Raw genomic sequence first — 24,841 nt, forward strand, 5'->3', positions numbered from 1 at the left:
AGTGAGAACAGAAGGAGGCTGTGGGTTCCCAGACTCGGGCAGCCTGCTCAGCAGCGGGACCCTGGGACCCTGGCGGGGGCTGCAAAGGAGAAGCTAGAGCTTCTGATGCTGGGGGGGGGGGGGGGGGGCAAAGAGGGAACCATAGCCTGCCTTCCCTCAAGAAGAAACCAGGCTTCTCTTGAAGAGTTATGTGCTTAAATGCTACCTCTGAGTCCCCTCTCACTGTAGGTTTTAAGGGCTGGGCCTGCCCATGGGGGTGAGCTGTGGACTGGGGTAAGCAAGAGGGACAGATGGAAGAAGACTCATCAGGCACCAGGCCAAGGAGGGTGCCAGCCTCTGTGGAATACCAGCATCTTCTCAGGTATGCCCTTCCATGGAAACCCAGGGCAGTGACAGATCCCAACTAACTCGGGGAAACCTGGCCCACCCCTGCTTTTGCTGCTTAAAGGAGAAATAATCTTAAACCAGTCACACAAATCATCAGCATTTATTTCTTGGGTCCTAGGTGCCACTTATGTTGGTAGAAAGGGCAAAGAGTTGATCAGTTGTGAGCACAAAACCCCTTTCCTAGAAATGGATCCGTGAAGCTCCACGAGGGGACGTGGAGCTGCACAGATGGTCAGTTCTGCTTACAATGCCTTCCAAAAAAAAAAAAAAAAAAAAGTCAGCTCCCTTCCTCTCTGCTGAAAAGAGGTCTATAGTTTTTAAAAAGTTTAAAAGTGTTTTTTAAAAAAAGGGATACGAAGGTCTTGACCCAGAAGGTTGGGCTTGGAGAAGGCGGGGCAGAGCTGGGCCGTGGTTGCCGCCCAGACCACCTATGGAGGCGTGTTCTTGGGGTGCTGCTCACCCAGGTGCCCGCTGAATAAATAATGCCCCGCAGCTACAGGGTCTTGAGAGTGTGCCTGGGCACGGTGAGGAGGTGGTGGGCGAGTGGAGCCTGAGGGTGCAGGGGGAGGGTTTTTCCAGGGTAGGGGCCACGGCGGCCTCCGGGGGTGCCTTTTCACTCTGGCCTGGCTTGCCTGGTACAGGGGCTCAGAAGGGGCTGCCAGGCCAATGCCAGGGCTCCCTGTCCAGGTGGGGACAGCAGGTCTCTCTTCCACCTTCCATGGGCAAAGTCAGACTCAAGACGAGGTGGTCCCATCGTTGCTCTCAGGCTGCTTGCTAGCTTCCTTGTCTGGGGTGCCCGCCTCTGTCTGTCCTTCTGAAGAGAGAAAAGAAGCATATACACAAACGTAAAGCACAGAAGGCCTGGAAGGATGCAGCTGAAGTCAGAACAGTGGGTGAGCCCTGGGGCGCAGGGCAGGAGCTGGATTAAGGGTGGCCATGGCCAAAAAGACCCTTAGCTTGGCCTCTAACAACGTTTACGAAGAAAATGCAGGCGGTGTTACTAGTATAATTAAGGTCAATGAAAGGCCAGGCTCATGACGACTGCTACAAGCCTCAGTTGAGGATCAGGCTGTCTGTGAAGGTTCTCAAAAGGAGGGGGCAAATGTGAAGTCCCGGCATGGAATGGGTGCTCAGTGAGTGGTAGTTGTTCTCATAAGACAGAGAAGGGGCAGGGAACAGGCTAGCTCAGGGGAGTACTAGGGTGTGGCCGTTTCACTGTGCTGTGTCCTTACCAGACCAGCCTGACCTCCCAATAGGGCCGCTGTCTTTGCATCCTTAGACCAATCCCTCCACTGACCAAGGAGAACCACCCCACCCTGTCCTGAGCTCCTGAGGCTGGAGCATCCACACAGCCTGGAGATTATGATTAGAGTCATGATATAGTATGGGAAAAGCAGGCTCGAAGACATGAACTGATTTGCTAGACGTAAGCAGTGGAGAGAGCCAATGTCTTTCCCACTGAATTTTTTCGGCCACAAAGCAGCACTCTCCAGGGTTTATGAAGGCTGGCTGTCCTCGGCACTGCTTCATCCCACCTGCGTAGCAGTCTGAGAAGGTGGTGGTAGCCAGTGGTGCAGCCAGAACGTGGATGTCTGGTGCCCATCCCTACCACTACCCCTATCCTGGGTGGTCCTGTAACAAAAGCTTGGGCCCAGAGGGTCCTTCTGGCCCTCCAGAAGCCTGACAGACTAGTCTGCACTTCGGGCAAATTTCCCAGGTTCTGATACCCAATTTGACCCTGAGCTTCCTGCCCTGGCCAGCAGGAACATTCTCGTTGGATTCCCTAGTAATCTCTGCTCTGTTTCCTTGCTGTGGGACCTCAGGCAATTTGTTTAAAGTGAGGATGGGGACACCTTCACCTGTGTGTGACCAAGGCGTAGGGCCAAAGGTGGTCACCCGGCACATGGGAATGTCTTCGCCAACACTTCCTCTGTCCCAGTCCCAGCTCTCTCTTGGGGAGAAGGTTCTCAAGCACTTTCTTCACCAATCAGTATTCTTGGGACTTCCTTGGGGTCAGTTTCAGGGCACAATTTGAAACTGGTCAGAATTTTTCATGGTCAGAAACTGCTGGGCAGTGTATTCCTTTCTTCATGTCTTGTCTCTTATCATTAGGCAAAGTAGGGAAACATCCTCCCCACATAAGGCAGGAAAGGCAAAGGCTTGTGTACGATATGCTTAGGGAGCATTAACAAACACCAACAGGCCACAGACTTGGGAAGGCCAACGGCTGGGCCTCCAGGACAGGCCAAGGCCATACTTCCCCTTCCGTCCAGCTGGGCATCTGTCTCCTGGGCTGTTTTAAGCAAACAGATTCTAAGCCGGGCCTGCTGGTCAGAATCTTTGTAGGCCCGCTCCCTCAGTGAGTCCAGGGGACTGAGCACAGCCCCCCAGGCCTGCCTGTGGAAACGGCTCATTGCAGGGCCTACTGGAAGGTTCGTCAGCCAGGCTGGCCTACACTCCAGCATGACTGCTTCATTTCCTTGCATTGAACACTGTTCCTTCCTCAGGTCCCCTTTTCAAATGTCCGTCACCCTGGCAGGCAAATGTCCTAGACCCAGAGGACCCAGACACTTCAAGGATTCCAAATTAGAGGAAACAGGTATGAGAAGGGCCTGTGTCCATGGATGAGTGCTTACTACTACTGAGGTAGAAGGAGACAGAAAACCGTTCACTAGAGCTGAGCATAAGGATGCAGAAGCTGTGAGCAATATGCCGATATGCCACCATGTAGCACGTACGCGAGACAAAGATCCAGGTGGGAGAGGAGGGGCGCTGTGCTAAGTGGGGTTATGGAGGTGGCTGGGAGCAGAGGTGTCGCCTCTGGCTTGAGGCTGTCAGGGAAGGCTTCTCAGTAGAGCAGTCTGGGTCTCTAAGAGCAAGCAAGGTGAGGGGAGGGCAGGAAGAACCAGCCCCAGGGGGCAGCATGTTAAGGGGCTGTTGAGAAATAGACGTGCTTTCCTCTGGCTCCGAGGCAGCAGGCTGAGGTGAGCTGTGAGGAGCGTGGCCACAGGAAAGGCGGGGGGAGGCTGGGGGAGGTATGGGGTGTGCTTCCTTGGGCAGGTTGCCATTCTAACAGTGTTAACTTTCTGGTGACCTTGAGCAAGCCGCCCAGCTTCTTGGGCCTGTAGGGCCATCTGTTACAGGAGAGGGGTGAGTCCATGTGCCCAGTCTGCTCCGTACTCCATGGTCACTTCTGGCCAACAAGCACCAAGGGCTCTGGACTGAAGGCTACATGGAGGAAAGTAAGATGGTGGCCCTCCAGGACAGCTCTGTGGGAGACCCACGGAGCCCTACAGTTGCAGTTTGCTGTAGGAGGTGATGTGGTACAGACACCGCCTCTGTGGAACTCTGGGGACAGGGAGGAGAGGGCTCTACCCAGTGCAGGAGGGTCAGAGAAGGCTGTCTAGAGGAAGGTCCCAGGGCTGAAAGAAGGGTGGCCCCAGGCACTGTGGGGGTTGGTGGCTGGCTTGCTATCTTCCCCATTCATTCATGAAGCCTGTAGTTCCCAGGCACCTGCTATGCGCCGGCAGAAGAGAAGGCCCCTGCTCTCCTGAAGCTCACATTTAAACACATGAAACCTTGTCAGAGTGACGAAGGTCAGTGACTGGGCAGGTGCCTCTGAGTACAGCCTGAGTGGGGAGATGGCAACCCCAGGACTGAATGGGAAGGTTCTAGTAGAGGAAACTGACACAGAAGGCTCTGGACAGGGCAGGCCTGCACCTTGACAGAAACAGACTAATGGTGGGTATGGCTGGAGGACAGAAAGTGAAGGGAGAGGGGCCCCTGGTGAGAACCCAGAGGCAGGGCAGGGTAGGGTCTGGCCCCACGGCAGGGCCCTGTGATGATGGGCTTGGCAGAGGCAGGAGGAGACAGGATGGTCTGAGTGAGTCTTGCTGTCTCGCTGGCAACTGGCCGGCAGGGAGTGGTGCAGGGAGGCTGTGGGGCTGGAGGGAAGCCGAAGGACCTGGGCTGAGTCTGGGAGAACTGACAGGCCCTGTGGATGGAGGGCAGGGAGGAAAGGGAGGAGCCCCAGGTTCCTGGCCAGAGAGTCCTCAGGGCCTGAGATGCCACCTGGGACTGATTTGGAGTGGGCGGTCTATGACTTGGAGGACAGCCCTGGAGCCCAGAAGTGTAGGAATGGTAAAGACCCGTGGGTTCTGACCTGCCCCCTCGAGTGTCAGCTCGCCCATGTCTCCAGCCAGCTTCCTCACGCTCACAGCCTCAGAGTCCCCCTGGATGTCAGGGACCGCGTTCCGACGGCCTGTCCGGTCACAGGAGATGAAGTCCGAGTAGGAGGACTCGACCTCCATCACGCCTGTCGCATCGCTCTTCAGGCCTGTGGGCAAAGGGGCAGGAGCACAAAGGTGAGGCCGGGTCCATCCTGCAGGGAAGACTCTGCTCCGGTCCCTAGCACGGATGTCTTTCGACAAAATGACAGTTTCTGCCTTAATCATTGAAAACAGCACAGAAAAGTGTGAAGAACAAAATAAATCACCCAAAGTTTCACACCCAGAAAACCACTATGGCCAGTTGAAAGAACATCCCTTGTCTTTCCTCTAAAGTTACTGATAAATATCTAGCACTGGCTAGATGCTACAGATGAAGCCATGAACAAGTCAGCCACAGTCCCTGCCCTCCGGGAGCCTACAGCCTGCTGGGGGCCACAGCAAATTGCCTAAATCACCCGAGGAACTGTCTGGGTGCTCAGGGCTTCCAGGGAGAAGGCAGGGTGCTGGAGTGACTACCAGGGTCTGACCAAGGCTGGGGATCAGGAAGTGATGTTTTAGATGAGCTCCAGGGAAGAACAGGTGTTATCTAGATAAGGAGTTGAGGGGAAGAGCACGTGTGAAGGCTCAGGGGAGGGATGGGTTTGGTGGAACAGAAGAACCAAAAGAGCCACAGACTCATGTATGCTGGGTGAGGGGCAGTGACACCAAGGATGCTGCTGAGCTGGGCAGGGGCCAGATCACCTCTGCAACCTGACAACTCAAGTGTTTTGGCCAGGTCACAAAAGCTCAGATCTGCATTTTCAAAGATGACTCTGACATCTGGGTTGAGCAGGGCCCAGAAGTGGGCAAGTTGAGGGCTCCTGCAGAAGGTCAGGTGTGAGAGGATGGTCCGTAGAGGCAGGAGGTGGTGGTGCAGATTCTAGACGTAATTTGGAGGCTAAATCAATAGGACCTGGTGTCTGAATGGTGGGGAAGTGAGCTTTCTGACATGAGTAAGCAGATGAAAATGTGGTTGACTGAGATGAACAGCACAGAAGGAATATTTTGGGGCATGATGGTGGGGTGAAGGCTGAGTTCTATTTGACCACACCAACTTGGAGAGGCCTGTGAGCCCTCAAAGGGGAGACGTACAGTAGGTCAATGGAAGTACGGGGCTAGAACTCAGAAGAAGGATGGGGGTGGCGTGGGGAAGAAAGACAGGAAATTAGGAGTTACTATGATTAAGAGCTCTGGTCATTGATAATATAGCCTAGAGTGAGAAGAGAACCACATACATAAAAAAGAGCCACATACATTTTTTAAAAATTGGGAGATCATACCATGTATTGTATTTTATAGCCTACTCTGTAGAACACTCTAGAACATATCATTTAAGGTTCTCTCTAGGTGAGTTTTGTACATGTGTACTTGGATGTACCAAGATTTGATCAGTCCTCTAGAAATGAACATGGAGGTATTTCCAATTGTCTGCCATTTACACATAGTATGTGGTCTTTATGCAAATCTGTGTCTAGCTCTAGTTATTTCCTTAGAATGCATTTCTAGAAGTAGAATTGCTGGGTTAAAAGGAAGGGTGAGATGATGTTTAAGCCACATTGTTTAGACACATTTCCAAGTTGCCTTTGTGAATAGCATAGGTATTTAGGACAATAAAAGATGAAGGGAAAAAAAACTTACAAATTCTGTACTACTATTTATATTCCCACGCACAGCACTATAAGATTGTCCATTTATCTGCACCCTTGCCAACAATCAGTATTGCTACTGTATTAAAATGTTCATCTGCTAGGGGGACATGAATATCTCTCACTGAACACCTCTGAGTTTCTGAAGGCAATCAAATCATACCAGATGAACCTGTACTGATATGGCAAGGTTTCTGAGATAAACTGTTAACTGCAAAACAACACCTAACATAGAAACTAGTTTCTGCAGGGAAAGAGCAAACACAAGGAAAAAAATCACCTTATCAAGTGTGGTTCTTTGTAACTAAGGGGAACTTCTAAGACTGTATTTTTGTAATTGCAGAAGTTCTTATCAGCCCAAGTTACCGTGTGATGCTTTTCTTAGGTAACTGACATTGGCAGAAGGTGCCTGGGGTGGGCTTGGGAAGTGCCAAAGGGGAGTGTGCATGTGTGAAAGAGTGGGCTACTGGTGTGGAGGGCTGGCCCCAATGTCTCCCCACAACACCGAGCTCAGAAGAGACCACTAAAGAATACAGCAGGGGCACTCAGAATGCTCAGCTCCTCTCCAGACCTCTGTTCCCCCATCTGTAAAATAAAGGCAGGGCCGGATCCTGTCTAAGGCAATCCCCCCAAGCTCCAGCAGAGGGTGTGCTCAGGCTATTTTTTTTTTTTTTTTTTTTGGTTGCCTTGAGAGAAAGAAGTTGCCCCAGTGCTTGGTCTTGTCAGTAAAAAAACAAAACAACACAACGAACTCTCTGAAGCCCCAGAAGTGGTTCCTTCTGCAGGTCACAGAAATTTCACTCCACTCTCTCTCTTGGGAAATGGCTCAAAGCTTCAGAACAGGGGAATGGCCTGTTGCAACAACAGTAATAACACGAAAATTTATGACAATTCTAAACAATAATAATAAAGGTAACACTTGCCAAGTCGTTCTGTGCTTTCCCTACCTCACTTACTAAATTGCCACAATAGCCCTCTGAGGTCAGTGAGTGAGTTCATAACCATGACTCAGAAATATCTTAGACCCAAAGCCCATCCTCCATGTTACATCCACATCCGAGGGGAAGGGACAGACCCTGGGCAGGCCACACCATCTCCCCAAGCTCTGTCTCCTTAGCTTTTCTCCAACTAGAAAAGCTCCAGGAGATTTCACCACACCAGACCCAAAGGCCTAATCTTGGCAGCTGGGCCAAGATGCTCTGTGCTTCATCTTTACATTCTCAAACAGTGCCTGGCAAAGAGTATGTGCTCAATAAATATTTCTCAAGTTTGTATCTACCTGTCTATTGTCCCTCCATCTCTCTTAGCCAATTGGTGGGGATGATAAAGTGACTCCGCAGGGCTGCTGGGAAAGGCCTCAGGCTACTGTAGACTGATGTAACGTTCTTGTCCGGTACCTCTAGAATCTGATGCCACTGTGGGATGGAGTTACAAGCTACATCTAAAAGGCCAGCTTCCTGATGGAATAGACACCCTGGGGCTTTGACCCCTGCCCTTGCCTGGCTGACCTTACAAGCTGCCCTGTGGAGGGAGCTGATCCTCCTGGTTCAGGGAAGTGTGCCAAGTGCAAAGCCCAATCCTGGAAAACACCAACCCAGCCAACATGCTCCGGCTGCTCCTGCCCCATCCCCGTTCCCTTGGGTAACAGGGATTCCAGAGCGATTGTAGGGTTTAGTCTGGGGAGCCCCCTGTGCCACAGCACAAGTACACAATTTCATTTTTCTTCAACACTTGAATTCTTGCTCTCTGCTGCTTACAGTCAACAGCAACGGGGAAATGAATCCTTAGAGTTGGGAACTACGTCAGAAAATGGTCATTATCAGACTGCCTATGACAGTATAAACCACCAGAACATCTCTGGAGAGTGACTTGATAAGATGCATCAAGAAACCTCAACTTTTGGGTGCCTGGGTGGCTCAGTCGGTTAAGTGTCTGACTCTTAATTCGGCTCAGGTCACGATCTCACTGTTCGTGAGACAGAGCCTCGAGAAGGACTCTGCGCTGACAGCGCCTGCTTGGGATTCTCTCTCTGCCCTTCTCATGCATGCACGCTCTGTCTCTCTCAAAAATAAGTAAACTTAAAAAAAAAGAAACCAACTTTTTTCATATCCTTGAGCAACTAAGCTCATAACTGTTCTAAGAAAAAAATCCAAGTTGTAAATGCAGATATACAAAGATGTTCATTATGGTATTTATAATAGTCAAAAACTAAGACACTAAAATGAGCTCATATATGGACAGCAGAGAAATATATACAATTATACAAATGTTTGATTTATAGCCAAATGAAATACACTTCAGGCATTAAAATGTTTGTGAATATTTTTAGAAGACATGGGAAAATGCTCACAACTGTTAAATAAAAAATGATATCACATATTTAAATTACAATTAAAATTTTTGTATTTTTCATAGTGAAAACATTCACTTTATTTTTAAATTATTTCCTTTTTGAATACATGTGCATGTAGTATAAAACTCAAAAAAAGGACATGCACCAAAAAGAATAAATTACTAGGAATATACTTATTAACCAAGGTGAAAGACCTGTACTCTGAAAATTAGAAAATACTGATGAAAGTAACTGAAGATGACACAAATAGAAAGATATTTCATGATCATGAATTGGAAGAACATTGTTAAAATGTCCCAGACCACCTAAAGCCATCTACAGATTCAATGTAATCCCTGTCAAAATACCAACAGCATTTTTCACAGAACTAAAATAATACTGAATACTAAATAATACTAAACTTTATACAAACAAACAAAAGACCCCAAACAGGCAAAGCAATCTTGAGAAAGAAGAATATAGCTGGAGGTATCACAACCCCAGATTTCAAGATAGACTACAAAGCTGTAGTATCAAAGCAGTATGGTCTTTGTACAAAAACAGATACCTAGATCAATGCAACAGAATGAAGAGCCCAGAAATAAACCCATGCTTATACGGCCAATTAATCTATGACAAAGGAGGCAAGAATAAACAACGGGGAAAAGACAGTCTCTTCAATAAGTTGCGCTAGGAAAACTGGGCCACTTTCTTATACCATACACCAAAATAAACTCAAAATGGATTAAAGACCTAAATATGTGACATAAAACCATGAAACCCCTACAAGAAAACAGGCAGTAATCTCTTTGGCCTTGCAATATTTTTCTAAACATATTTCCTAAGGCAAGGTAAACAAAAAACAAAAATAAACTATTGGAACTATATCAAAATAAAAATTTTTGTGCACAGTGAAAGAAACCATCAACAAAATGAAAAGACAGACCTGAATGGGAGAAGGTATTTGCAAATGATATATCTGATAAGGGGGTAATATCCACAACACATAAATAACTTATACAACTCAACACAAAAAAACACACGTAATCCAATTAAAAATGGGCAGAGGACCTGAAACCACAGCACTGATTACATCAAAAAAACACAAGAGACAAACCCAAAATCTTTATACAGCTAAAACTTTCTTCACTGACAGTATAGTATTCTGTCGTCTCATTGTTGTAGACTGATTACTTCCCTCTTGATGGACTTTGGGTTTTTTGTTGTTGTTGTTGTTGTTTGTTTTAAAGTAATCTCTACACCCAACTTGGGGCTTGAACCCACAACCCCGAGATCAAGAGTCCCACACACCACCAACTGAGCCAGCCAGGCGCCCCTGGCTTCCATAAAAGTAGAACTGCCACATTCATTAAAGGATCTGTGATTTGGGTAGGGTAATAGACACTGCCAAATCTGCCTCCACAGAGGTTAACTCTCATTGGGCATGTATGAGGAACACTTTGTTTCAACACATTCCTATCAACACTTGTCTTTTTGTCTTTTTTTCCTCAGTCTGAAAGGTGAAACAGTAGTTGGCTGTTTTAGCTTGTACTGTTCCTGTGAGTGAAGCTGACCATCATTCCACGTCTATTTCCTTTTCTGTACACTGTTTACTTAAATCCTGTGCCCATTTTTCTATTGGACTGTAGCTCTTTTTCTTATTGATTTGCAGGAGTTCATTATACATTAAGGAAATTAATCTTTTTGCCTTAAGAGAAATTATAAGTAATTTTTACTTGTCATTTGTTCTATGGCTTTATTTTTGGCATTTCTTCACATGCACACATTTTTCTCTATTCATGTAGTCAAACTGATCCATATTTTATTTTATAGTTTCTAGATTCTGCATCACATACAGAAATGTCTTCCCCACTCTGAGATTAGTAAAGAATTCTCCCTTGTTTATTTCTTACACATTCATGACTTTTTCACATTTAAATCTTTGCTTGATCTGGAATTTATTTACTCAAATGTATGAGTTAGAGATCTATCTTAATTAATTTTTCCACTTCTCTCAAAACCATTTGTGGAATAATCAAACTGAAGGGGATCCCAGAGCTCATCTAGACAAGCCTCTCATTAATAGCTGGGGAAACGGAGCTTCAGAAAGAAAAAATGACTTGCCTAAAGTTCTTGCATCTAGGGGTCCTAACTCCTGGCCCAGAGCTCTTTCTCCCACACCACTCCCCCCTTTCGGGAGCCCTAGCGACACTGCAAATCTCCCAGGGGCGTGTGTGGTGTAATAGATGGCATCTAGGACAAACATGCCGCCCGGAGTCCCTATTCACTGGCTCAGAGACCTTGGACATCTCCCTTCACCTCTCTGGACTCCAGTTTCTTCCTCAGCAGTGTGGGGATAACAGTAACACCCTGCTGATCAGGGGGCTGTTGTGAGAACTGAATGAGATGGCGTGTGTAGGGTCTGATAAGTTATGTGCAATGTAAGAGGCACACAATTAATAAGTCATTAGTATGGCCTGTTTTCACTGGGTGTCTTACCAGTAAAACTGTCTTTTTGACATTTTCATTCAACTCCTTTGTTTTTACTCTCTATGTTTAATGGTGCGCAGAAGGCCAAAAACTTACACTTCCTTCTTTTGTTCTTTATGGTGCTGAAGGTGGTGAAGTGAATGTTAGTTCCACACAAGTGGTGGCTCTGGCTGGCATGTATACTGATATATGAATATTTGATGAATGAGTAAATAATAGAAGATGTTCTAGATTCCAAGGCAGAAGGAGCAAAGGGTGTGCAACCCTGCAACAGAACAGTGGCCAAAGGTCTGGCTCAATCTCTGTGCCATAGGGTGACTGACTCTGACTCTCTGACTGTCTCTCTCTCCAACACCCCCATCTTCCTTTCTGCCCATCTGAATATAACAAAGGTTGAAATATGCTCCCTACATCTCTTTCAGTCCTGACATTTCTCTCTCTCTCTCTCCCTCCCTCCCTTCTCTTTTTCTTTCTTCATTCATTCATTCATTCATTCATTCATTGTTTACTGACCACCTTCTATATGCCAGGCACTGTGTCAGGTATGGGATATATTTTGGAGAATAAAAAGACATTTACAATTTGATAAGAGAAAAAGGCATTGAACAGGTCAATGATTTATCATCACAGATAGTGATAAGTGCATTGAAAGAAGAGAACAGGGTTCTCTGTGTGTGGAGGTTTAGTTAAGGGTTATATGGTCAGCGAAGGCCTCCTTAAGCAGGTGACCTTGTGCTGAGGTCTACAGCAAAGCTGGACAGAGTGTGATCCAGGCAGAGAAAACAAGCTGCGTCTACAGCCATCTAATATCTCCTCATCTCAGCTCCAGCCCTATGAGGTGCTCAAAAGTGATGCTGCTCCTCCACTCATCCTCGCTTTCAGATTTGGGAGCCTTCTTGGGGTCTGGTCACTTGTAAGGCATCTGACTCCGAATGCTTAGGATGGAAGGGAAGACTCTCGTACTCAGCTTCCCAGGCCCAGACCCTTGGTGGCCTGGGGTCAGGGGCTCTCGCAGGTGCTTGCTCTGGGCACTGTCAAGCTCCCCACAGGAAACTGCCTTCTCCCTTTAGTTTTTAACACTGTCCCCAGCCCTGTAAACGGAAGAGGCCCTGGGCTCTGCCAAGAGCTACATGGTCTGTTCCAAGTCCACAGCTATTCGTCCTCATTGCTCAGGCAGATTCCAGTACAACTCCAAATTGTTTTCCAAATATACCAGAAAGGTCATTTCCTGTTTTTTTTTTTTTCTTTTTTAAAAAGTATTTGCAAAGACCATACAAAAAGAAAGCAGACCCTTTTGCAAAGGGCACAGAATGAGACTTGGTCCCATGGGAGAGGCCTCCTCAGAGGTGGGGAAAATGCTCTGGAAGGCTTCTCTGACGGCAGAAAGGGCTGTGGAAACCTGATGGAAATACCAGGGCCTACTCAGCTGGCATTTCTCAGACTCAGAGGGAAGCAGCTTTTCCCTGTGACAGGCAGCCAGGACCAGAGGGAAGCAAGCAGGAAAGTCAGGGTCCCAAAGTAAGTACATTCCCAGAACCTGAGAAGGGGCAGGCAGCTCAATCTAACCATGTGAGGCCTGCACTAAGGGGGCAGACCGGCACCAAGCTCTATCTAGGTGCCTTAGGGGCACACCCAGAGGGGAGTCACTAGAGAGGAATCTCCTGCCAGGGCAATGCCTGATGCCCACTCAAAGAGCAGCTTCCAGTGAGGTTGCATTTGGAGGCAGTTAGGCAGAGGCTTGGCCTCTGCACCCAGAGGGCCAGAACCATGTAGCCCCAGAAGCAGGTGGTAGAGACACAGGCTTTGGGAGGCCACTCAGTGAGGAGGAAAGGACAGGCGGGGTGCTGAGTCACACAAAGTCCTCACTGACCTCCTGGTTGCTAGTCCCCATGGACTTTTCTCAGATCACTGTCTTCCAGGGGCGTCCCCTAACCTCTCGGGCCATGCCGCAACCTCTTCCACACAGGTGCCTCCTTTGTCAGGGACTTTTATGTTACAGGCCCCCCAGGACAAGAATCAGGATCTGGCTTGGTCCTCCTCTCTCTCCGTTGGGTCCCTGGAAGTTCTCGACCCTTTCCCTTAAGAGTGTGTGTTGACAGGGGCGCCTGGGTGGCTTAGTCGCTGGTTAAGTGTCCGACTTTGGCTCAGGTCATGATCTCAGAGTTTGTGAGTTCGAGCCCCGTGTCAGGCTCTGTGCTGACAGCTCAGAGCCTGGAGCCTGCTTCCAGTTCTGTGTCTCCTCCTCGCTCTCCCTCCCGCTCACACTCTGTCTCCCTCTTAAAAATAAACAAACATAAAAAAAATTAAAAAAAAAAAAAAGTGTGTGTTGATGACTCCCTATATAGCCAGAGGCCACTCTCCAGAGTTCTAGAGTTGCCAGTCTGCCTACTTAGCATGTCCCTTGGACATCCCACTCCATTTCAAACCTCACATGTGAAGCCACAAGCCTGCCTCATCTAGCCTTCCCCAGCTCAGTGAAGACACCATCTGTCCATGCTGCTCAAGCTGGAGACCTGAAGGCATCCTGGATTCCTCCTCAGCCTCCACTCATGTATAATCTGTCACCAGGTCCCATCATTTCTACTTGGGAAGCTCAGCCTGGATATGCCTTCCCCCCCTCTCCACGGTCACCACCTGGTCTCCATCTTTCCTCACCTGTATCCCTGGTGGAGCGTCCTCACTGCATCACAGCTCTGTCCTTGGCCCACGGTCTATTTTCTACACAAACAACTGGGGTGATGTTTGCAAATCAGACGTTGGGTCATTCCCCTGCTTCTTTCAACCTCTGATGCTTTTCCATTTCACATCTGGGAAAATCTAAACTCATGCCACCAGTCCCTAAATTCCTGCGTTGATCTGGCCCTGCCGTCCCGTGACCTTTCTTCCCATTACCACTGTCTTTTGACTCATTTACTCTTCAATTCCGCAAAGCAACTAAGTTCTTCCTGAATTCAGGGCCTTCATGAGACTGTTCTCTCTGCCTGGAATATTCTCTGTTATTCTGCTCTTTACAGAGCCTTGTACATGAATTCCTGGCTCTGTCTTTTCACATTTTCCTGCTCTAGGACCCTGACCAGAGGGCCCTGCAGGGCATGAGGCTTTCAGAGCCTCTGTGGCTCACCACTGCCGCATGTCGTGACGGCACGGCTGAGCCACCAGGAGTCTTGTGTAGTGTGGTGGACACGGCAAGGGCTGGGGAGTCACCAGCTTCTGCCCCTATAGCTGGGCAACTCACCTGACCAATAGATTCCTCTTCTGGAAGATGGGGCTATAACAATTGCCTTGAAAGGTGGTTGTGAGGAATGATCAGAGCCAGCACTTACACAGTCCTTAGTGCATGCCAGGCTGTGTGCTAAGCACCTTACAGGCATTATGTCATTTAATTTTATAACAGCTCTGTGAAGTGGAAAGTGTTCTTAATCCTATTCTACAGAAGAGAGAGCTGAGATGCAGAGAGGTTAAGAAGCTTCCCCAAAGTTGTATACTCACTGAGTGTGGGGTAGAATTGAGCCTGTGCTATTAAGCTACAAAACACAGAAATGAAAGCACCTGCCCGGCATATAGTAAGCATCTGTTAAATGCTGTCCGTTCCCTTTTCTCCCATCAGTCTCCAACCTCACAGTAAGCATTCCTGAGGGAAGGGCAAGAAAGCAATGAAGTCCCACGAAAATATTCTACAGTGCTGGCTGAAACATATACCCACACGCACTTTTCCCACACTTGAGAAAAGTTCTATTTAGAATTTTCAGGGGCGCCTGGGTGGCTCAGACAGTTAAGTGTCCGACTTCAGCTCAGGTCATGATCTCATGGTTCATGAGCTCAAGCCCCACATCAGACTCTACTGTCAGCACAGAGCCTGCTTTGGATACTTTGTGCCCCAGGCTCTCTACCCTTCCCCGACTTGTGCTCTGTCTCTAAAAAATAAACATTAAAAAAAAAAAGTTTTCATTTGGAGGTAAAAATCTTCAGAATTTTTTCAGTGGTATTAGGTTGATTCTCTGAATTCTGCAGAGAGCTGGGGCTGGGGATTGAGACAGTGATATAAACTTTTCAATCCATGAACATCTGTGTTTCTGTGGAGGTCTCTGGAAAGAGGCAGAACAGTCCAGCTGGATTACCGCTTGGGGACCAGGAAGGCTGGGTCTCTCCGGGCCTCCTGCTGTTTACACGCTATCTAAACTTGGTGAGGGCTTAGCTAAAATGGTTCCCAGAGACTGGCAGTCCCCGTCAGACCGTGCAGGGAGGGCAGGAAGGGAAAGTGTACACTTCCAAGCAGGCCGGCCAAAGGTCCAGAGGCTGAGCACCAGCTCTGCTGGGTACCTCTGGGCAAGGTTCTTCCCCCTCACACAGTGGGTGTCTCAAATGTGCAATGAAGGAGTAAAATGGGATCTTTGTGGTGGTTTTGAAACACATCTGCAAATGCTTTGATGCTCCTCCCATCGAGAGGGGAGTCTAATTTGCATCCCTTGAATGATCTGGCCTTAGTGACTTACTCCTAACTAATGGGATGCAATAGAAGCGATGCTGTGGGACTCCCAAGACGAGGTTAGGAAAGGAGACAGAGCCTCCAGCTAGCTCTCTCTTGGGCCACTTGTCTTTGGAGCTCTGAGCTGCATGTAGGGAATTTGAGGCTCCACACTTTGAGGCAGCCCAAACCAACCCAATGAAATGCCCACATGGAGAGATCCTGGGAGGGCATGGAGAGAGATACAGCCAGCAGCCGCTGGCTATGGCAGCCTCTAGCTATTCCAGCACCATCTGACTGCAAGTGCATGAGATCCAAGCCACAAGAGCCCAGCCAAGCTGTCCCCACATTTCTGACCCACAGAAACCATGAGAGATGATAATAAATTATTACTGTTATTTTGAACCACTAAGTACTGGGGCTGCAGTGTTATTCAGCAGCGGACAGCCAGAGTGGTCTCTAACAGGTTACTGCCATGCCAGCTCTCTGGAAGTCTATATGAAAGCACTCCCTAAATCTACTGTGGAGAATGAAAAGCGGCAAGATGTGATTTCTATACTATTAATTTATCCATCCATTCATTCAACAAAATTTTACTCATCACTCATTGTGCACCAGGCTTGGGACCAGATGCCATGGATACAAGAACAGTAAGACATCACTATGCCCTTGAGGGAAGTTCATGGTCTGGGTGGGGAGATGAACTCACGCATGGTCTAGGTGGGGTGACCAGTGTGAGGGGCATACACCAGGGTTACCAGGATCACCAGGAGACGGTTTCAAGCCACGCCCCTTGCCTCCCACAGGGATTCTAGTAACACTAGGCAGAAGGATGTGGCGTGTCTCTACTACTGACAAGAGGGTGTCAGAGCCCCCACAGGTAAGGAGAGAGAAAAGAGTTTAGAGACCACTTCTGTATATAAACCTTTAAAAACTTTAAGAATCTTTAAAGAGCTTGGAAGGTAAGAGCTGTAATAAAAAGACATATAAGGCAGAGTGGGGGCTCAGGAAGCCGGTCGTTTATAGGCACTGATTTTAAGGAAGTTACTCCACCCTTCCTTCCTATTTATCACTCACTGGGCACTGAGGGTTCAGCAGCGAACAAAACAGACCCTCTGCCCTCATGACGCTGACATTCTAGTGGAGTGACTCACACTAACACGCAAGCAGAATAAATGTCAGGTGGTGAAAGTACTAAGGAGAGAACTAAAGCGGGGCAAGAGGTGTGGGGTTTTCTACAGAGTGACAGGGAGCCTTGGATGCACAGACACCGGTGCACAGACCCAAAGGAAGGAAGGGAGGCAAATACCTGGGGAAGCTGTGCCAGGCAGAGGGAGGAGTTGCAAGAGGCGGGGCTTGCCTGGTATCCAGAAAGATGACCAGGAGGCCACAGGGCTGGGGGACGGGGACTGGTGGGGAAAGAAGACTGAATGTGGCTGGTACCCTCTGGGGTCTGAGAGGACAAGGGTGCCTCTGAATTTTGCTCTGATTTTGATGTGACCCTTTCACAGGTGTTTCCAATTGGATACTCTAATGCTTCCCTTCCATGCCTATTTTCAGAGCCTTCTCTCTAGTGTGGGGTGAGTGGAGCCTCGGGGCAGTGAAGGGCACTACTCATCACACAACACTCACAGACATACTGTAGGCCCGAACGCAGTGCCAGCAAGGCCTGGGTCCTCTGGTCTTAAGCTGAAGGGGAAACAAAGTTCTTGTTCCATTCTTCCTGCCTCTGGATAGAAGTAGAGATCAGGATCCACAAAACACAACATAGGTAAATACTAATTAAAGAGCCTCCCTTGGAACCTGGAAAGGCAACATGCTTACAACTCAGGGACTGTTCTTGAGGAGAGCACATAGATTCACCTGTGCTTTCGGCCCATGGCAACAGTTTGCCCAAGATTCCCAGTCCCTGGGCTCAGTACTGCAGCCCTCCACTCCCTACATCCAGACACTGAGTCTTCACGGGACGGCCAGCCCCCTGAAGTGTCCTGCGTAACTCCTAGTGGCCCAGGACAGACACCCTTCAGCCACAGCATCCTCTTCCCTGACCCAGCAGAAAAGATAAGAGCTCCCCGTTTTGCCATGCTGCGAGTGTTGATATATTTGTTCACTATCTGCCTTCCCAATTGGCTCCACGAGGATAGGTACCCCGACTTTGTTTGCCAATGTATCCCCAGCACACAGCATGGTTCCTGACATACGGAAGAGGCTCAATAAATACAATTGTGCGAATGAATTAGTAAACAAACAAAATAAAAACTTAAGAACCTCCATACTCTCAAGCCAGTGATTAAGATAACAATCTGAGCCCTGGCTCCTGACCAAAGAAATAACAGTGACAGTGATAAAATGAAAATGGCTACCATTTATGGGGTATATATTCTGTGCATCAGGCATGGTGACACGTGCTTTCCATACACCGTCTTAGTTACTTCACAGTAGCCTAGTATAATTAGATCCCTGTTAGACATAATAGCACGTGCTGGAGCCTGGATTCTCACCCAGGACTGGCTGGCTCTGGGGCCTCAAAGGCAGCGCCTCTCTGGCTCAGAGAAGCAGAGGATGAGAGAGAACCTGAGGAAAAGGTGAGGTTAAGGGGGCTGAAGCAGCAGGAGTGGACTGCCAGGGAAAGGAAAGGGAGGCTCTCCTTTGTCTTCATTTATACTCATCTCTACCCAGTCGCCTGACCTGCTCCAGTTCTACTCTCGCCCTGACAATCACAGAACGTTCCTTCGTTCCTTTAGTTCTTCATTCAACACTTACTACATGCACGCTCCTTCTAGCAATGGAGCCGGAAGTATCTGAGGCACTGCATTGTTTAACCCTCACAATGGAGACACCATGGCTCAGAGAGGTGGCACAAGTCACCCAAGGTCCTCCAACCAGGACTTAAATCTGTATTTCTTCATTCCCAATTCAGTGCCCATTCTTTTTTTTTTAATTTTTAAATGTTTATTTATTTATTGAGAGAGAGGGAGACAGAGTGAGGGTGGGAGAGGGGCAGAGAGAAAGGGAGACACAGAATCCAAAGCAGGCTCCAGGCTCCGAGCTGTCAGCACAGAGCCTGATGCGGGGCTCGAACTCACAAACCGTGAGATCATGACCTGAGCTGAAGTTGGACGCTAAACCGACTGAGCCACCCAGGCGCCCTGGTGCACATTCTTGAGGCTGGTGCACTCTAGGGACGGCTTTGTCTTGAGGTGGACGGTACTGCATCTGTGTCGTCCCCCTCAGAGAACTGTTCTATCATCAAACCCCCTGCGCCTCAGGCTTCTCTCAACACAAATGGCTCTCTCCACCTGGTGACACAAGGCCACACACTGTAATGATGGGCACAAGGAGCTTTTGGAGAGTAGATTCACCGAGCACCTACCACCGCACCTGCTGCATAATGCCTAATAAATGGTCTCTAAAAGAGAGAAAGAAAGAATGAATGAATCCAGAGAGAGGTACAGTGGATCTGCTACCATGAAACAGCTCAAGAGAGCACGCAGTTGGATGTCCTCAAAGGGCCTGACAGGATACTGTACGTGCTGTCTCCTGAATTTTACAGTGACAGGCACCCACATGAGCAGCCTTCACACCGACAACCACAGTAAAGCCGAGAGAGAAGCCACACCAGGGATTCAGATGACAGAAGAAAGATCCTGTGCTGGATTACCGCTGGTTCTGACGCCAGTGGAGAGATGTGGCCCCACGAAGCCAAGTTTTACAGTCACTTACCCAGAGGAGCCTATTTGAGAGGCGATGTTGACAAGTGGAAATGATTCAGAAAATACTTGTCTCTTGCCTATGTCAACCCCAAATTCAGGCATATCAAAGACACACTTATAGCTTCTTAGCCAATAAAGTCATTTATAAAATATGTTAGAGTCAAATTTCCCTCAGGGAACAACTCACTCCAGATCACCAAGATTCCCACACGGTTAATCTTGTAAGTATCAAAACCTCACCTGGAGGCAGAAAGTAGATTAGTGGTTGCCTAGGACTGGGGAGGGGTGGGGAGTTGGGAAGGTGATGAGTAATGAAAATGCTCTAAAACTGATTATGGGGACAGATGCACAACTCTAAATACACTAAAGACCAATGAATTGTATACTTTAAATGGGTGAATTGTATGGTATGTGAATTATATCTCAATAAAGCTGTAAAAAAAATCCTTTATCTGAATTATAATGGATAGAAATTCTTCTCATGTATTGCATTAATGCATTAATGTATTACCAGCCTTTTCTTTTTTGAGAGAGCGTGAGCAAGGGAGGGGCAGAGAGAGAGGGAGACACAGAATCTGAAGCAGGCTCCAGGCTCTGAGCTGTCAGCACAGAGCCTGACACGAGGCTCAAACTCACAAACCTCAAGATCATGACCTGAGCCAAAGTTGATGCTTAACCGACTGAGCCACCCAGGCGTCACTATTACCAACCTTTTCTTAATGATTTAAGACCACAGCTGTGTATCTGGTGTAACATAGCAATGCTCTCACTATCACAATATACAGGGCAGCTTGCCCTACACTAAACACCCCCGTTTACTTTAGCTTTTCTGTCAATGCCCTTTACTTTTACCATGAAGCTTGGTGGTTAAGCTCATGTGCACGGGTCATGTATCACTTACTGGCTTATTGGCTCTGTGATCTCTGGTGAGTTACTAGATCTCTCTGTGCCTCCATTTCTCCATTTGTAAAACAGCAGTACCAGCCTCACTGAAGGAGTGTGTGCGTTAAAGAAAATGATGTAGATAAAGCATTTAGTGCTCTTCCTGGCAATCAGGAGCCAAACTGAATTCCAGCCCTCAGCACTATTCTCACCACTGTCAGTAGAGTTGCCTACAGAGCCCCTTCTGAGTTATGGACTCAGAAGCCAGAAACCCCACCCCCTACAAGTGTTCAGCACACCTGGTGTGTTCAATGAGATGAAACCAGGGATGGGGGTGCAATTTCATGACTGGACTGTGGGACATTCCATGGGAAGGCTCTCAGCTTCAGTGACACTAAGTAATTTGTCCCAGTTCAGCCTCAAACAGAAAAACCTAGAAGCCTGGTAAGGTCCCTCAAGATCCTGGCATCTGTGAGGCTGGTGCTCAGGGGGACACAGTGGCCTACAACACTTTAGGCTTTCTCTAGACAAATGGTTCTTAAAATTCAGAGATCTCAGATCACATTTGAGAACCTGAGGAAAGCTACAGACACTTGGCCCAGAAAAGTGTGTGTGTGTGTACACACACACACACACACGCACACTGTACCTATGAATACAGGGGAATTCTGAATCCCAGAAGCTAACTATAAACCCCTGGTTAAAAACCCCAGCTCTAGACTTCCTATAACCCCAGCGTCCTCAAGGTTTAGTGGCTATGGAACAGAGAGGCCTTTTGCAGGCTTGCCCTCCTAAATCGGCCTCGGCCAGATAAACAGTCCTGGGGGCTGACCGGCTGCCGCATCTTAGTCATTGCAAACAGCTGCATCCAGGGGGTTCCCAGGGGCACTGAGTCAGAACAGGACACAAGCCCAGTAGCTTGGGAAGCTACTGCAGGGCAAGGCCCCGAAGCCTTGCTGATAAGCAGTTGGGGACTTCCAGCCCCAGGGCAGCTTCCAGACAGACTAGACTCTCACTCTGCCAACAGAGAAGGGGACTCATAGGTGCTGGAGGCAGGGTAGGCCATGAGACAGAATTTAAAGGAGGTGGAACTCCCCCAAGCTCCTGGGACTACTAGGCCTTGGACAGAGAAATGAAGGTGGGAGATTCTGCTCTAACTGTAGGGAGGTGGAGCCGAGAGAGGGGTAGACATGTTATAGGGAGGGGAGGGAGCTGAGCCACGGATCAAAGGCTGTTAAAAATGACTAACCGATGCCAGAACTGTTAAAGTATGAACACCGACCCAAAGTGGCCATACTTCCAAGTAGGCCATTCATGTTTCATGAACTGCAATTTTCTTCCGACTGGAAGGGACCTGCACCCTCTCTCCTCATCAGACCACTGGGCTGTGCTGGTTTCTCCAGGCTGGGCTTTGCTTGCTTTTGCTCCTCTATCACAGTATTAAAATCCCCATAATGTGCTTTGGTCCTGATGAAAATAGCTTTGCACAACAAACAAGAAAGTTGGCGTCATGCCCAAATTTGCTGATAGCCCCTGTGTATAATTCCATCAGCTTAAATAGATGGCTGAAGAAACCCATTCTCTTTGAAGCCACTAGAAGTAAATAGTCTTTCTGATGCTGTAAAGAAATGGTCTGTAAAATTGCAGTGTGATATTGTATAACTTCTGCAAAGGGCCAACCTTTGGCCATACCTTTCTTCATGGGACCAAAATTCCTTACTAATTTCACTTGGAACCTATTTCTTTTATTTGTTTGAACAGAAGTAAAGGTATTTAGATAAACACTTGGGATGCTGTAGTAGTGGTATGAGCAATGTGACTACCCACCTGTTTTAGTTTCTTTTTCCTACTTGCATCTCTTCGGATTTTCCACTGTTGACTAATCAGTGTGGAAATTCTAAGGGACAAGAAAAACAAGAATTAGAGCCAGACATACTCTAGGGTTGTAAACTAAAACAATCTTTTGGGAAGACAAGTTAAGCGTATCTAGTAACATATTCAATGTGCACACCCTTTGGGTCAAATATATAGGAATTTATAGCAAAGGTATGTTCCCACAAGTAAAAGGATGATCAGTAAAACATATTGTGCAATAGCAAAGGAAAGAAGAAACAAGTTAAATATTTGCTAATAGGAAAAAGAGTTAAACTATGATGTACTAATACCATACTAGATGGCTGCTACAAAGAATGAGAAAGATTTCATTGTACTGACATGGAAAAAAGGGCACGCTCTGTTGTTAAAAAGGAGTGTGACACTGTACAGGTCATAATTTTTAATATAAAGTATGAACATGATTGTTTATGCCTAGGAAAAAGTACAGCATTTGTACACATACACAGTTTTGTTTTGTTTTGTTTTGTATCTACATAGAAAAAGGCCATCAGCAAACTGAACAGTGCTTCTCTCTCTGGGACTCAGAGACTAGGAGAAAGGAAGTGAAAGACTTCTACATTTTACATGAATGACTCCTATTTTGGTTGAAAACTTTTAAAGGTACGCACACAACTTTCGTAATCGTTATACATGCGGTCTATCTAGAATTCTAAAATATCAAGAGTGAGGACAAAAGATGTTTCCAGACAAAGACTGAGCAAGTTTGCCATTCAGACTCCAAGAACATTCTCCAACAGGAAGGAAACCAAGCACAGAAAGTAAGTGGGGTTTTAGAGTCAACAGTGAGCAAAACTAGTAAGTACAGTATATTGGTAAATTGAAAACACTGATTAAGTAGGAAGATAAACACAAATCTGACAATATTACACATTTGACAGTAAGAGTGTCAAGGATGGAAGAGATCAGAACTAAAACTTCGCATGGTCCTTATTCAGGACAAATACTGGAATTGACCCAATATTTCTATGTTGCATATTGAAAAATTCTAAGGTAAAATGACAAAATATTGAAATAGAACACTTAAGTTTCACACTTAAGTTTAAGTCTAATTATCCAAAAACGTTAATCCTTCCCAAATTACTACATTGTCTTAATTAAGTTTCAATAAGAATACAAATAGTTTTTCTTTGAAAGTGAAATGGGTAAAATTAAAGTTCATATGGAATACTAAACACCCCAAAATTTAGCCAAGAAACAGAAAAGAAAATTATTTTTAAAAATATATAAATAGGGGATTTATCTTAGGAGATAATAAAAATTTACTTTATAAAGACATAATAAAAAGACATGGTTATAAGAACAAATAGGTCTGTGAACTAACAGAGCAAGTTCAGAAAAGGATACAAGAAAGGAACTTATTTATCACAAAGATGGAATTTCAGTGCAAAACAGAAAAGATGGTTTATTTAATAAATGGTGCTGGCAGACCTAGAATAAAGCCTGATCCCTACCTCTTTGCTATGTATAAACATAATTCCAAAGGGATTAAAGGTTCAGGATTAAATAATTAAAACCCTAAAAGTATTGGAAGAACATTTAGGAAAATATTTATATAACTCTGAGGTGGGGATATTATTCTTTTAAAAAAAAATTTTTTTTGTTAATGTTTATTTATTTTTGAGACAGAGAGAGACAGAGCATGAATGGGGGAGGGTCAGAGAGAGAGGGAGACACAGCGTCTGAAACAGGCTCCAGGCTCTGAGCAGTCAGCACAGAGCCGACGCGGGGCTCGAACTCACAGACCGCGAGATCGTGACCTGAGCCGAAGTCGGACGCTTAACTGACTGAGCCACCCAGGCACCCCGGTGGCGATATTACTCTTAAGCAAGGCAAGAAATCTAGACACAATGAAGTAACAGATAGAAAAATTTAATAAACAAATAATAGATTAGGAAAAATATTTGTAATACATTGCAAAAATTCATTTGCAAGAATACTTAACACATAAAGAGCTCCTGTAACTTGTTGAGAAAAAGGCAACTGATTCATAAGGAAAAAGGGTGAAGGAAATTCAGAGGAAAATAAAATGGCCAATTAACATGAAACAATGTTCAATCTCACAAGTAGTAAAGAAAATACGAAGCAAGCACCTATAAAGACACCATTTTCTGCCATCAGCTTGGTCAAAGAATGAAACCATAAAGAGAGAGGAAGGGATAGAGGGAGGAGGAGGATGGAGAGTGGGAGGAAGAGACAGAGGATAGGAGGGAGAAAGGGAAAGAATACCTAATATTAAAGATTTAGTGAAATGAAAGTACTTGCACATTTATGGGAAGAATGCAAGTTACTAGAATTCTTTATAAAGTAGGATGGTATTCTCTATTAAAATGTCAAATACATAGACCCCTTGACCCAGCAATGTTATTTTTGAAAATGCAACCTATAGAAATGAAAGCACCAGTATAGTCAGTGGTATTATAATAGTGTTGTATGGTGACAGATGGTGGCTACACTTGCAGTGAGCACAGCATACATAACCTACAGACTTGGCAAATCACTGTGTTGTACACCTGAAACTAATGTAACATTGTGTGTCAACTCGACTTCAGTTCAATAAGTAAAAGCACAAGTAAAAAAGGATGTATGTATATATTTAAGGCAACAATATTTTTAGAGAAAACAAAACATAACCACTTGAATATCTATCAAAGAACAAATGGCTGAATACATTGTGGTACCTGTAGGTCTATAGCCCTAAAGCTATTTAAAACTTAAAAAAAAATTTTTTTTAGTGTTTTATTATTTATTTTTGAGACACACAC

General features: G+C 46.5%; 1 protein-coding gene across 4 annotated transcripts in view; it reads right to left on the reverse strand.

Annotated features, from left to right (window-relative positions):
• Window positions 1–468: 468 nt before the first annotated feature.
• Window positions 469–24,841, reverse strand: part of PKIG (cAMP-dependent protein kinase inhibitor gamma) — a 98,560-nt gene continuing 74,187 nt past the window's right edge. For all 4 annotated transcript variants that reach the window (XM_043602301.1, XM_043602300.1, XM_043602299.1 and 1 more), the window contains 3 exons: window positions 22,011–22,080; window positions 4,550–4,723; window positions 469–1,201 (listed from right to left, as the gene is read on the reverse strand). In XM_043602301.1, the coding sequence (XP_043458236.1) occupies window positions 1,122–1,201; window positions 4,550–4,697 (228 nt within the window). In that variant the 5' untranslated portion in view covers window positions 4,698–4,723; window positions 22,011–22,080 and the 3' untranslated portion in view covers window positions 469–1,121. The remainder of the gene's footprint in view (window positions 1,202–4,549; window positions 4,724–22,010; window positions 22,081–24,841) is intronic.

The sequence above is a fragment of the Prionailurus bengalensis genome, chromosome A3 (genome assembly GCF_016509475.1).
Source record: "Prionailurus bengalensis isolate Pbe53 chromosome A3, Fcat_Pben_1.1_paternal_pri, whole genome shotgun sequence".
Taxonomy (NCBI): domain Eukaryota; kingdom Metazoa; phylum Chordata; class Mammalia; order Carnivora; family Felidae; genus Prionailurus; species Prionailurus bengalensis.